Source organism: Equus przewalskii, chromosome 4 (assembly GCF_037783145.1).
Source record: "Equus przewalskii isolate Varuska chromosome 4, EquPr2, whole genome shotgun sequence".
In the NCBI taxonomy this organism is placed as follows: domain Eukaryota; kingdom Metazoa; phylum Chordata; class Mammalia; order Perissodactyla; family Equidae; genus Equus; species Equus przewalskii.
The window spans coordinates 18394286-18406952 of record NC_091834.1 but is presented as its reverse complement, the minus strand read 5'-3'; the positions used below and the strand labels follow the sequence as shown (position 1 = coordinate 18406952).

The 12667-nt window shown below is 41.4% G+C and overlaps 1 protein-coding gene across 1 annotated transcript in view; it reads right to left on the bottom strand.

Moving 5' to 3' along the window:
• ABCA13 (ATP binding cassette subfamily A member 13) overlaps positions 1 to 12667 on the bottom strand; it is a 415069-nt gene that overhangs the window by 166999 nt on the left and 235403 nt on the right. The window contains exon 43 of the mRNA XM_070615568.1: positions 1819 to 2068. Coding sequence (XP_070471669.1) covers positions 1819 to 2068 — 250 coding nt within the window. The remainder of the gene's footprint in view (positions 1 to 1818; positions 2069 to 12667) is intronic.

Genomic DNA, 12667 nt, shown 5'->3' with positions numbered 1-12667 from the left:
TCCCAACAAAGATATTCGTACAGCATTGCCTGTAATAGGAAAAATTAAATTAAAAATGAATAAATAAGCCTATATATGCCCCAAAATAGAGATTGTTTAAATAAATTATGGCACCTCCATGCAATATACTACTGCTACTGCACAGCCATGAAAATGACTGATGTAGTTGCACTTATTTATAAAAATAGATATATGAATGTGTTATTGAGTGGAAAAGCAAATAAGGAAGAGCATTATAGTGTGATTTCATTGCCATAAAAAATAGAAATGAGTGTATTTAAAAGTATTATACATAACATGGGGAAGATTACATGGTAGATAACGCTGGTAGGATTATATGTAATTTTTTTAAATTATTATTTTGGCCACCCTGTATTTTCTATTACTTTCTTCAAGCAAGCTAGTTTATAATGGAGAATCCTCAAAATAATTACAGCTCTTTCATACTTGAGGAGTGTGACAGAAATCTGAACATTTGGCCAGAACAGAAGCATCAGTGGACATCCTCACACTTTGGTAGGTTCGTTTTCAACACTTCATAAGAGAAGGATGAGAGTGGGTTAATGAACAGTATGTCCAGAGAGGACAGGAGCCACTTGAAGAAGGAATACTCAGGATATGTATGCACTTGAACAAACCGGGCTGTCCCACGGTCCTCTTGTTTAGTTAAATCCAGACCCATGGAACATAGAGACATGCAGAAGAGGAAAAATATTGGAAAACAAATGGCAGAGTTTATTATCGACTTTTCCTTTTGTACCAATATTTGTTTAAATCTAATTCAAAATTACACATCATTATAAAAGTGACACAAATATTAGCAAGCACTCAGAGTCTAGTTAATTAAGTTCATTAATTTAATAAAGATATATAATTGACAAAACCAGAACTAACACGGTGCTCCTGGTTGCCCACACCATGAAGAGCCTGGTCAACACGCCTGTGCAGTCGTCAACCAGGCATCACTGAGTCCCAATCCACGCCCCCAGGTGTGACTAAGCGTTGCCTCCTAGGAAGAGAACTGTGCCCGTTCAGTGCAATGGTGCCAGCTAGCCCAGCCATGGCAAGGCCCAGTGTGCAGCAGGTGGTCAGTGACACAAGCTAAACTAAATCTGGACGGGAGCCAGCCCACTGAGGGAAAGGATCGGAGGGGTCAGGGTCCCTCTTTCAGGTCTCCACTCCCATGTCAGTGAAATGAAATTCCAGAAGCTCTGAGAACTTCCTGTGCAAATTCATGTGGTGGCAAAACTCAGACTAATCTGAATTTATTGGTAGCACTCCTGGACCTAATGTGGCCTGGAGATGTGTATTGGCTCAACTCCATTTGGAGTGAAAAGCCAGACATTCCTCCACAGAGAGAGGTGCGTGATTATGGGCTGTTGTGCCAGAAGCAACCATGCAGGGTTTTGTGAAATATACAATCTATATACTTTCTAAAATCCTAAAAATTCTGGAACATATCTAGCCCTCCCAGTCCCTGCTCATGGCAAGTGGGCCGGGCCCTTTGCACATCAGCCGGTAGCACTCTGTCCCTTTCACCAAGGAGACTCGGCAGTCCAGGGGTGGGAGTGGGTTGGGGGATGCAGGTGTCCAGGGACCCAGAGGCTGGAGGCCAGGCCTGCCTCATCAGCCCAAAGCATCTACCACAAGACCAGCCTGACAGGAGCAAGAGCTTCTCAGAATGACCCTTGTATATGCAGACCTCCCACATAATGCATATTTGAAATGTTTATTTGAAATTCTTAAAAAAGCAACATTATTGCTATTCATAATCTGTGCTGATGTAGTTTTGAAGTAAATGGAAAGAAAGGTTCTTACCTGAAAAAGTAAGTTTCAGCCCTTTCATAATGTCCAGGTGTTAGTTTGAGCGGAGGGTAGTCAATGGCCACAGGCCTCACCATGAACATGCCCATGGCCAAGGCCACAAAGAGGACAGGCAGCAGCAGGTGGGAGAGGGTGCCTTTCCAGGCCCGGCGCGTGTGGCGAAGCCGCTTCACCAGGAGGGCAGCCACCTGGACGAGAAGCAGCTGGCAGCCCTGAGTGGACGGGGGCCTGGCAGGAGCGGCATCTGCAGGGACAGGAAGATAGAGCAGAACTGAGTCCACTTGGGGGCAACCGGGGGCTTCCCCAATACTGTCCTGGTTCTGCACAGCCCTTCAGGGACTTATAGACCACCCTATGGCAGCTTTTAGCCCAGGAACACCACTGGTCCCGACTTTCCACACCAAATAAGAACACCCCCAATGCTATATACAACAGGGTGTCTTATGACATTAAAAGGCAGGATCAGAGTTCCACTGTGGATCCCCACTCTACTCTTGCTTCTGAAGGGAGACAGACAGATGTGAAAGGACAAAGAGAAGAGGGCTTGTGTTTATTTTTATTGGTTAAAATAAAGCCTGCTACATTATCGTGAATTTTAAGACAAAAAGAACAGCAAGACATTCTGATGTCCCAAGTGCACTGATGGAGGTTGGGGGGAGGGGCGGGGGCCCCATTAGACGTTCTGGCCAGGGCAGTCCTCCCTCTGCCTCCTCCCTCTCCCAGCATTCTTCTCTGTTCTTACCCCCAGGTCCCTCCTGAGGAAGCCCCAGGTTACATCGGGTCAGGATTCCGGAGGCACTGTGCCACGTGTCCCTGCTCAGTTCCATCTTCCCTGAGCCCCTGCACCCTACATCCCCCTGTCACGTCCAGGGCTCCCCAGATGAAGAGGAGCCTGATGGACATGTCTCTGGCTCTCACTCAGACCCCTTAGTCTCTGAGGCTTCAGCAACTCTATCCTCCCTTCCTTACACAGCAAATCTGAAACCGGCCCCCAATGGGCAGAGATTGAAGGTGAAATTGGAAAGCACAGCCTGAGTCCTGCATCACCAATCTCTTGGACATCTTGCCAGACTCCCTCTGAGAGTGATCATCCAGGGACTCCACAAAAATCTCCACAAGCCTGCCCCAGTTCAGGCTTAACCGCTGGGAGGGCACCTTTTATGTCCAGTGTGAGGGTGAGAAGTCACGAGCAAAAAGAGGCAGATCCCCGGCTGCAGCCCTAATCCTCATCTAAAGGAAGGACAAGGCTGGAGCAGTCGGTCATGCTCAGGGTTTTCCGCAGTGATTCCTTCTAAAGTATTCCAGAAAATCCAATATAAAATACTTTACAAAAAAAGTGGCCTTATAAAAGACAGATGTGCTAAGTTTGACTGTAATACTTACAAATATCAAATTGAAATACAGTTAATAAAAGAACAGCAAATAAGTTTAAAGTCCCGAAAGAAAACATTTTTAAAGAAACTGTACCATTTTGAAAGATAAACTATTCGTAACAGCATTGAGAACAGAGCTGTAGAGGCATAGCTGGGGATAAAAAAAGCATTTCTGAAATAACTCCTCCATTTGTCAGATATTCCCTGAATCCCCAGTGTGTAGCAGGTGCTGGGTTATTCAGTTTCCATCCTCAAAAAGGGCACAGCGTAGGGACTGAGATAAAAAGGTAAAGAAATAGCCCAACACATGTAATTAAGCGTAATAATTGATATGGACAGAGCTTAAAGCTTTGGTACCAAGGAGGAAGTCTTGGGATGGCTAGGGGAAAAGTTAGAAAACAGTCACAGCAACGGGAACATTTAGGCAGAATCCTTTAGACCTGTATTAGGAAAACCCAGTTCAGTCCCCGTCTTGTGTGGGGGAAAACCCAGTTCGTCCCTACTCTGTCTTTCTCTCCTGTGTGTCTCATTTACCTTCAGAAAGAACACTTCCTTTCTGGTACTTCTTGTCATTAACTGTGTGGGGGGGCTTCTCCCCACACGGAGCAGTTCTCCGTGGCACCAGCTGGGTGTCCTACAATTCAACTCAATTCTGACACTATCTACCCGGAGATAGTATCAGATTCCACAGGTTAAGTCCTCAGTCCCACAAGATTGCCCCTTCACACACACACTTCAGATGCCAGTCATAAGTTCAGGTTGCCACCTACGCTTCTCGCCTTGGTTTCGGTTAATTTGCTAAAGTGGCTCACAGAACTCAGGGAAACATTTACTCACCTTTACCAGCTTACTAAAGGATAGGATAAAGGATACAGATAAACATCCAGCTGGAAGAGACACATAGGGCAAGGAAGGTGGGAAGGGGCACGGAGCTTCCATGCCCTCTCCAGGTGCCACTCTCCCACCACTTCTGTGTGTTCACCAACCTGGAAGCTCTCTGAATCCCATACTACCAGGATTTTATGGAGGCTTCCTCACATAGGCATGACCGATTATTAACTCTATGTTCAGCCCCTCTCCCCTTCCTGGAAGATGAAGGGTGGAGCTGAAAATCCCAAGCCTCTAGTCATGGCTTGGTCTTTCTGGTGACCAGTTCCCATCCAGGAGCCCATCCAGAGTCACCTCAATAGAACAAAAGATGCTCCCAGTTCTCTCACCACTCAGGAAATTACAGGAGATTTAGGAGCGCTGAGTCAGGAACCAGGGGCAGAGACGGATATATACTTTCTATTATCTCACAAGACCCAATAGGGGTTTGCAGGCAATCAAGAAAATTTGGCTGTTTAAAGACCAGAATATGAGATATTCACAAGCATGACACATTCTGTGAATAACTGCGTGAGGGAGCAGAATGTGTGAGGCGAGCGGCAGGAGACGGAGGTTAAAGGTGTTAGAAACCAATTCATGAAGCCCTTACCAGCCCTTTGAAGGAGTACGGATTACAGGTTTTATAGAACTGAAGACTGCCATGTCCAGTCACGTGTTGAGATGCGTATTATGAACTAAAGTAATCGTTTATTGTACAACACGTAGTGCTCTAAGGGGGTGGGCATTGCATGGTGAAAGTAGTGGTTTATAAACCAGGCTTCAAACCAAATTCACCTGCAGAACTTTTTAAAAATGTGGATTCCCAGATCACACCTTAGACAGAATCAGATGTTCATGGACTCAGAGATAAAAATGTGGATTTTTTTTAAATAACTTCCTAGGAGATTCTGATGCTCAGCTGGGTTAAAGAGTCATAGATTTAATGTACAGCCAATGGTGATTCATATATAACTCTCATACAGCAGTTATTAAATCAGAATAGAGAGAGATTTTAGTGTTAGAAAAGGTATATTATTGAATTAAATTTAATCCTCTCTCATATAAATTTAAACATAAGTATTAATATTAATATATCCCTTTCCTGATGTGATGTGATGTGAGGTTATAATGTTGGACAACACCAATTCATAGCATTACGTATGCAGATATGGTAGGATAATTATGTGAATTATCTAACTCAAGCTAAAATAATCGAGATGCCAGTTGCCCACCCCCTGGATTTCCAAAATAATCATTGAGGTAATTGCTTTAACCAGCCTTTGGCTAAGGAGCTCTTTCTCTGGCAGCATAGAATGCCTCACTCTGTTTAGATTCAAGAGGAACTAAAAGGTCACTGGTAGGCCTGATGGCTTATGCTCCTACCATGCCTGTAGTCATCTTTCACCAGAAGTCACACCCTACAAATTAGCCTTTAAGTAGCATCTTTTGATATTCACATCCAGCTACGCACACTTAGCTGCCTGCCAAACCATACACCTTCTCAAATGTGTGCACAATAGGCAATGGCTATAAATACTTGTTTATGTCGTGGAGCTTTTCATTTATGCAGCCAGGTGAGACAAAATGGAAAGAAGACAGACTGTCTAGGTGTTGGACTCTACCTGTTAAACTTGCCTGGTGATACAGGAGTGGGAGCAGAATTGGAGAAGGGCCATCTCTGTGCCTAATGGCCTTGCAGAGAGGACCATCAGAAGAGTTACTGTGGAGTGGGGAAAGTTCAATCTTTTAATCCACATAGACCTGGATTTGAATCCAGTCTCAGCCACCAACACGCTGTGTGACTTCTGGAAAATTGCCCAACCTTTCTGTAAGTCATTTCCCTCAGTTATAAAATAGAGACTCTAGCTAATGAGGATTACTATTAGCACACATTAAACTATCGGAACAGGTACAGTGTTGACCTCCAGTCATCGTAAATGTTCATCAGACAGGCTCAACGAGTCTGTGGGGAAAGGCATTTCTCATATGATGATAGACAAATTTTCCCCACCTTTCTGTATACATTAATTGGATATAAATGGGGAAAACAAAGGGCTAAGATGGTTTATGGTCAGGAATCCACCACCAATCAAATATTCATGGCTAAACTCATAAAAGTATTCACATCAATAATTTAACAGACAAAATTAAAAAGCTGGATCAAATTGCTATAAATTGTCTTATTTGACTTATGAGTGCAATTATATTCAAGGACTCTAGTTACATCCGTAATTATGCACTCCCATTTACCCTGACTATCAAATTGCTTACGGAAAATGTCCAAATATTTTTGGTCAGGTCCCTTCAGTTGTTCAAAAATTAACACCTAGTGAGGAATAACCTTAAATGTCAAGGACTCAGCATGCACCCCAGAATATGATTTCCACATTGCCACTTCATCCCAATGTTCTTGAAGTTCTTAAAATAAAGCATTACAAATGTAATGCCTTCAAGTCAACCTTTTAAAAAATGAATTTTCCAAAGAAAAATGGCAAGCAGCATACATGAATATGCAATTCATAAAAAAACTGCAAAATAGTCAATATGTGATTACTGTAAAACAAGGCAACAATGAGATTTTCAGCTCTCCAATACGGTAAAGATTAAAAATTATGTTAATATCTCCTATTACTGAGTGTTTAAAGAAATGGACCTTCTTCTGTAGTGCTGGTGGGAGAATAGATCTATACAGTCTTTCTGTAGGAAACAGATAGAGACCGTCTTTGATCAGTTTAATTCCAAACCAACAGTTGTATTATTAAAAATAAATAGAAATTTATCAAATTTATCAAATAAGTAGTTTGTCACATTTTATAGAAAATAGTAGGGTTTGGCCCCATGGTGTAGTGATTAAGTTGGTGCTCTGCCTCAGTGGACTGGGTTTTGCAGGTTCGCATCCTGGGCGTGGACCTACACACCATTCACCAAGCCATGCTGTGGCGGCATCGCAAATAGAAGAAGTAGAAGGACTTACAACTAGGATATACAACTATGTCCTGGTGCTTTGGAGAGGAAAAAAAAAGAGGAAGATTGACAACAGATGTTAGCTCAGGACCAATCTTCCTCGCCAAAAAATCAAAAAAAAAGAAAATAGTAGCAAGAACCTGGAAACAATTTATGCCTGACACGTGGGGATTAATTGAACAATTTATAATAGAACCATACAGCAGACTGTACTGAAGCAATCTACTTCAGGTTAGAGTACAGATAAAGACTCATTGATGTGGAGAATATTTATTATGTGTTGTAAGTAAATAAAGCAATTTAAGATAGAATTATATCACTTTCTGAAAAAAATGTCTATACGCAAACATAGAGTATGGCTCAATAAAGTGGGTGGGAGAGGAAATATGACCCAAAATATTAACAGTATTTGTTAGCCAAAAAAAGGAAGGAGGATTAAAACATTAAGTATGTAACTATAGGAAAATACTCATAATATACCAGATGAAAAAAGTGTGTTACAAAATAACATATAGAATAAATATAATTTACAAAAAATGCTAAAATTAAACTAGAAAAATTAATATTTTGGTGTATATACTTTTAGCTAAAAGTGTCTTTTATCACATAATCTCTTCACTCTACATAATACTTGACAAAGTGAATTTTTTTAATTCAAAAAGTTAAGCTACTACATGCGTTTTTCAACCTACTTAAAGATTTATATTTATTTGTATGGCAAGAACATGGTTACTTTAATTTTCTCCATAATTTTCTGGGTTTTTCCAGCAATGAATAAATATCTTGTAATCAATAACTATTTCATAAAGATAGAATACTCATTCAGGAAATTAAACATGATTTTATGAAATGGAAACAGTATCATTCTCTGTTCCCTGAGTTACAGAATTTTAGAGTCGAAGTGGATCTTAAAAATAATGGAATTCACACTTTTCACATATTTATCAATAAGCTCCGTTCAGGAGAGGTGGTGAAATAAGCTAAATTTGGAGGAAGAAAATACAGTGAGTATTTACTATGTACAAACACAGTCTTCTCTCTGTATCTTCAGGAGTTGGTTCCAGGACCCCCATAGATACCAAGATCCGAGGATGCTCATGTCCCTTATATAAAATGGCATAGTATTTGCATATGACCTATGCACACACTCCCGTACACTTTACACCATCTCTAGATTACTTATAATACCTAACACAATGTAAATGCTGTGTAAATTGTTATATTGTATTGTTTAGGGAATAATGGTCAGAAAAACGTCTGTGCATGTTCAGTATTGACACAAACATCGTAGGCCTTTGGATCCGCGGGTTGGTTGAATGTGTGGATGCAGAATCCACGGATACGGAGGGCTGATTGTACTATGCTAGGTCCTTAGGTTGTCTCTTTGAATAAAGTTCTCAAGGCTCTCAGTCTTGTAACAGGGTCAACCATGTAAATAAAACATGACAACTAAACCTGACCAACACAGCATAATGTATGCAATGGTGGGTCAGAAGCTTCTCCAAGGAGGCTGCCACTGCTAGGAATTGAAAAAGTAAAAAGGTGTTCTCTGACAGGTGGAGAGGGTGACCAGTGTGGGGAGGGCATTCCAGCAAGAGAGGGAATAGTGTGCAGACATGGATTCTGAGACAGAAATAGGGTAAGTTGGTTAGTGAAAGGGTATTAGAGATATTTTCTATTGCACCCCAGTCATGATCTGGGATTTCAAAATCATTAATAGACATGAAAAAGCATAATCATTTCATCTATTCTCATAAACTCAGTGAAACAGAAGCAGATTGGCTCCGTGGGAAACCCTACTGACGCCCTAACGGTTCCTTGGAATGTGTGTTTGATTAAACAGGTGGACCCCTTCAGAAAGGCATTAACGTGGTGAATGCCTCACAGGGGCGACCACAGTCCAGCACCAGGACTCGGGAACTCCAGCCTGCCTCACCATGATACACCGAACATTCTGGAGAGGTGATTACTCCATTTATAAAACAAGAAGCTTAGCCGGGCTGTCTTGGTAAAAACAATAGTTGCATGATATTTATACAAATCATGACTAAATTGCCTTACTCATAGCATTTGTGTTTCCCTAAGAAGAAAACCAACAAAATCAAATATCCTCCTATCAAGAAAGGAAGAAAAAGGGACGGGGAAAGGGAGAGAGGAAAAGAAAGACAAAACAGAAAAGAGAACAGAAAGAAAAACAAAAGGAAATGACAGTACTTGTGCACACGGATGCTTACTAACATGATAAACCCAAAATACAGTTATTTCTCAAATATGACACATGGTGATACAAACACATACAAATTTTAAAACCACGCTAGGTTACTGTAACCTTGGTTAAATATTTTTTCAAGAAGCAAAAATCAATATTAATTATGCTTAATTCTTTTAAAAAGCTAAGTCAAGCCTCTATTTATCTAAATTGTTTTACTGACAATAATTTCACAACTATGTTTAATCTAAATTCACAGTGCTTTTATCTGTTCATTGCTTATAACAACGATATTGCTTTTTTTATACATCATTTTTCTTAAAAAAAAAAAAAGACAGTTAAGTAAAAGAGTAATTCTTTACCTGTCATGCCCTGGAAGTTTCCAGTCGCTGTACGGGTAATGTATCATTGATTTAGATCTTTAGAAAACACTGTGATTGGACTAGGCAAAGCTTAAAAGCATCCAATTAGGATTTCACTTTGGCACAGGTCCTGCCTTTTGCCTAGTCACATTTTTTGAATAATTTAAAGGTTGCTGAAACTCCTTTGATTAAACCTGGCTTGAAAAGACAAGGACTTGATGTTCAAGGAAGCAGGGGTACAGCCCCCAGCTTTGCCATTAACTACTTATACTACCTGGGCAGGTCACTTAAACTCAGAGTTTGGGTTTTCTCTTAAATGCACCAAAGACAGGTCCTCCCGAAGCCTCTAAACAGCCCCACACTTGGGTTTTCAAACCCAAGCTCCCTCTGCTGTTCTAATGGAGGGTTAGGGAAATGGAGTTAGGGATGCATTCCACTACACCCCAATCATGATTTCAGCCGAGGCCCTGTCCTCTGGTTCTGTTCTGATCCCATTTGGGAGGCACATGTTCAGCTGGGGGTGGTGGGGAGGGTGTTTGGGCTCTGTTGTCAGGCAGACCTATGTTTAAAGACTGGGTCACACAGTTCCTTTAGGAGAATTTAGTGATGACATACAAGTAGGAGTCCTTAAGGTGTCATCTGGCACACAGTGAGGGTCTATAAATATGGCTAAACAGAAGAAAACCCTCCTTATTACCAAATCTTCTCTTGGAACGCAGCCTGTGTTCACCTCCCTCACTGTTCTATCATCTTCTGTGTCTGTCTTCTTCACATGCAGTGAAGTCCTTGCAACCACAAGGGTGGAGCTCAATTCATTTTGCTGTCCTTGGATTTAAGCACACTCTCCAGTACAGAGAACATGCTCAATGAAGTCTGATGAGTGAGTGAATGGATGGGTATTGACCAAATATTGTATTTGGCATCCTTATCAATTACTCACCTCACTGTGTGGAGGCTTCCTTCCCCCCTAGGCCCATTCTCCCCTACTCAGAAAACTTAACATCACCTATGCATTTCTTCTAGTGTCTTCCCACTCAGCTTTGGCAATCACGCCTAGTGGGCCTCACTCAACAGAAGTCTTCAGGCCACTGAGAGTGGCTCCAATTCAACTTGATTTTTTTTTTTTTTTTGGTTGAAGAAGATTTGCCCTGAGCTAACATCCGCTACCAATCTTCCTCTTTTTGTATGTGAGCTGCCACCAGAGCATGGCCACTGACAGTGAGTGGTGTAGGTCTGCACCCAGGAACAGAACCCAGGCTGCCGAAGCAGGGCACGTTGAACTTAACAATTAGGCCATCAGGGTTGGCTCAATCTGATGTTCAATCAGAATGCAAACAAGAAAGTTAAAGTAGCTGACAAAGCAAAGTTATGAAGAAGAACATGAAATTTGGGGGTTGGGAGGAAGAGGAAATTGAGATAGCCAGTTCAGAATGCCCTACTCTCCTCTCCTTAGGTCTGGCAAGGAAGTGAGTGTGTAGGACTGATGGAAGAAGCTCTCGAAGGCACATTTGTCTGTAGCTTCCTGAAGATAGATATGTTAATAAAGTTTTCCCAGAGCTACTCCTGTCTGAATTATCCAAGTTGTTCCACCATTGCCTTCGAGGCAATGATGACACTTAAGATGGATGAAGCACATTCTTTGTCAAATATTTCACATGAAGATGAGATTCCAATTCAGGAAATGAGGATGAGAACTATTCATCACCCCCCTTAGGAGCTTTCTTTGGCAGCTCTGACCTGCATGGCTGCAAGAATCACGGCTTCACACACTTCCCCGACCTCCAACAGCCCCTAACGGAAGCTGTTGCTTTCTGGCACCTGCCACAAGCATTTATCCTGCCCAAGTCTATTTAAACTTCATTTTTATTTTGGCAGACTGTTTTCTGCAAAGCACCCTGCCGTTAGCTCTCTGCTGATTTTAGCTAACGTGAAAAGCAAACCTTTTTTGGCATGTATAATTGGCAGCAGTCACGTCTCCTCCCTACCTTGCTCTCAGGGAAGGCAGTTTTTGAGGCTCAAGGAAATGCGGACAAAGAAGAAAAGATAGTCCTCTGGGTTTAACACCGTGGTTAAGCCCAGGAGACACACACCGAATCTGGAACAGCTCTTTGAAGAGGCAGAGTATTATGGCCTCCCCACGTAGGATGGGCTGTACAAACAGGAGTGCCTTCGAAAGCAAACAAGAGGCTGCAGACCCTTCAGATTAATCACTGCTGAAATTGCTTTCCATCATCACAAGAAGCAGCAATTAGGAATGAAATACAGAGTATTAAATTGTGGGAGAAAAAAGAATTTTCAGTAATGTGGTACTGTCAAACCATGGAGTTGAGAATTCCAATGCAATCTCAGATCTCATGGGGGATGGGGGGAGTTAAGGCATCTTAAAAAAAAGGGGGGATAGCAAAACTTTATAAAGAGAAAACAGCTATATTCCCCAGATTCATTCCACATTAAACGAATTCGTGATCTTTCACATGAGCTTTGAGCTTGAAGTGACCCGAATACAGTGTTTTTCATAATAGTAACCACAGACCACCCAAACCAAAGGAAACTGGTGTGCTTCTTTAAAAAATGTAAATATCTAAGTCTTTGGAATCAAAATTTGTGGAAGGTGGGCCTAAGAATCTGCCATTTTAATAAACACTCAGGTGATCTTTTTTTTTTATAATAGCCATTCTAAGAAGTATAAGGTAATATCCCACTGTGGTTTTAATTCGCATTTTCCTGATGATTAGCGATATTGAGCATCTTTTCATACATCTGTCAGCTATTTATATGTCTTCTTTGGAAAAATGTCTATCCAGTTCCTCTGACCATTTTTTAATCAGGTTTGTTGGGTTTTTTTTTTTTTTTTGGCTACTGATTTATAGGGTTCCTTATATATTTTGGATATTAACCTCTTATCAGATACATGCTTTGTAAATATTTTCTCCCATTCCATAGATTGCCTTTTCATTCTATTGTTTCCTTTGCTGTGCAGAAGGTTTTGGCAAGGATGTGGAGAAACTGGAAACCTTGTACAGTGTTGGTGGGAATATAAACTGGTACAGCCCCTGTGGAAAACAGTA